General features: G+C 31.1%; 1 protein-coding gene across 2 annotated transcripts in view; it reads left to right on the plus strand.

Moving 5' to 3' along the window:
• Positions 1–1,078, plus strand: part of LOC144980213 (uncharacterized) — a 14,184-nt gene extending 13,106 nt beyond the window's left edge. For both annotated transcript variants that reach the window (XM_078927791.1, XM_078927792.1), the window contains exon 3: positions 11–1,078. In XM_078927791.1, the coding sequence (XP_078783917.1) occupies positions 11–248 (238 nt within the window). In that variant the 3' untranslated portion in view covers positions 249–1,078. The remainder of the gene's footprint in view (positions 1–10) is intronic.
• The last annotated feature ends 898 nt before the right edge of the window (positions 1,079–1,976 follow it).

Here is a 1,976-nt window from a genome sequence, read left to right on the forward strand (position 1 = left end):
CCCATCACAGGAAGATCAACATCCTCGTGAGGTTACTCAATGGACAAAACAGATCGTTCAAGATGTCCCCGAAAGACTATGTGTCTGATCTCAAGGACAAGATCAGCGACAGTGGAGACTGCCCTCACCAACGCTACTACTGGCTAGACTACCAAGGGAAGCCATTGGTTGATAGCCACAACCTCGCTTACTATCATCTACAAGACAACAGTCAGGTGAAAATGATGGGTCGCTGCAAAGGGGGTTAATTAACCCTCTCCTTACCACCCATAGGAGAATCGTCAAATTCGTTACGATGCAGCCAATATTTTTGTCATTCTAATTTCTTTTGTACTTCATTATTTTTGAACAAAAATGTTTGCTATAGTTAAAGTATATTAACACTGTGTTGAAGACCTCGTTTAGCAGAAAAAAATATGTATATCAAGAAATAAAAGAATTTCATTTTGAGTGAATTAAATCTATTTTTGTATAGCTTGGATGTGAAGTTTTGGGTAAAAATCCGGAAAATGTCCGGTAAGGAGGGAGTTAACCCTCTCCTTACCACCTTTAGGAAAAATCGTCACATTTGTTACGCTGCAACCAAAAGCTTCCGCATTCTGATTTCATTTTTGTATAGTTATAGAAATAAAAACGTGATACTGTCTTGCATTTAGCAAACTTCATTGCTCTGAACAAAATATAGAATATACGCGTTACTTTTCTGTTTGAAAAATCTTTGTTTTGTGTTGGTGAGTATGAAGTTTCGGGTAAAATTCTGAAAATAACTGGTAAGGAGAGAGTTAACTTAACACACCCTAAATTATAGATAAATAAATGAGTAATTACAGATAAATATATAAAAAACAAACTAGATAACGACGAATAAGTAAATAAATAGATAAAGAGATAGTTACTTAAGAATAGATAAATAGATAAATGAAGAATGAATAAATAAATGACTATTTATGAATAAGTAATAGTAAATAAATAAGTACATAAATAGATGAATAAATCAATAAATAATCGATATATGATTAATTAACAACAAATAAATAGATAAATGAATAATGAATAAACAAAAAAAAAAACATAAAAATAATCAATAATAAATAAATAAATAAATAAATAAATAGATAATAAAATGAACGAATAATAAATAGGTAAATAGATAAATTATATTTATCCATGAGGAAATTGTTTTTACAAATATAAATTACATAAATAATTGAATCAACGTTGTGAAGAGTATATAAATAACTTTATAAATTCGTATCGTAAATGAGATAAAATAAAAGAATAAATAAAATCACAATAGAATCATGTTAAGCCAACACAGCCGGACCTGAGATATTGGTTGTCTTGACTTAAAGCAAGGTTGACCTTATCCATTATAGGGAATGAGATTAGCAGAAGAGTAGCGTCCCTTGATTGGACATCACCTTACAGACAGAACGTCAACATGGTTTTGCGCATGCGTCTTTTTCGTCCTCGCTTTCGGTGAAGTGTCTCATGCCGCTTTCACCGGAAGCGAGGACGAGAGACGCATGCGCACAACCAACATGACGTTCTCTCTCCAATAACTTTTCCGCCGGTGACGTCCAATCAAGGGACGCTACTCTTCCGCTATTCTCATTCCCTATTCACACTTGGATAAAAAAACAGAAAATTTGGGAATTGTTGATTTTAAGAGTAAGTTAAATTTAAGAGTGTTGACCTTGTGTTGATTCTGCTGTAATGTTGATATATAAAAATATATGATATAATTTTTATAAGGTATATAAATTAAATGACATAATGATATAGCAAGAAAAGAAAGATTAATTAATAATGAATTCCGTATATATATATATATATATATATATATATATATATATATATATATATATATATATATATATATGTGTGTGTGTGTGTGTGTGTGTGTGTGTGTTGATTGAATAACTCGAGACACATACTATAGATAGAATGAAGTTGACGTCACTCATGTATTTGTT

The sequence above is a fragment of the Berghia stephanieae genome, chromosome 9 (genome assembly GCF_034508935.2).
Source record: "Berghia stephanieae isolate SIO BIC M18660-M18661 chromosome 9, UCSD_Bste_1.3, whole genome shotgun sequence".
Lineage (NCBI taxonomy): Eukaryota > Metazoa > Mollusca > Gastropoda > Nudibranchia > Aeolidiidae > Berghia > Berghia stephanieae.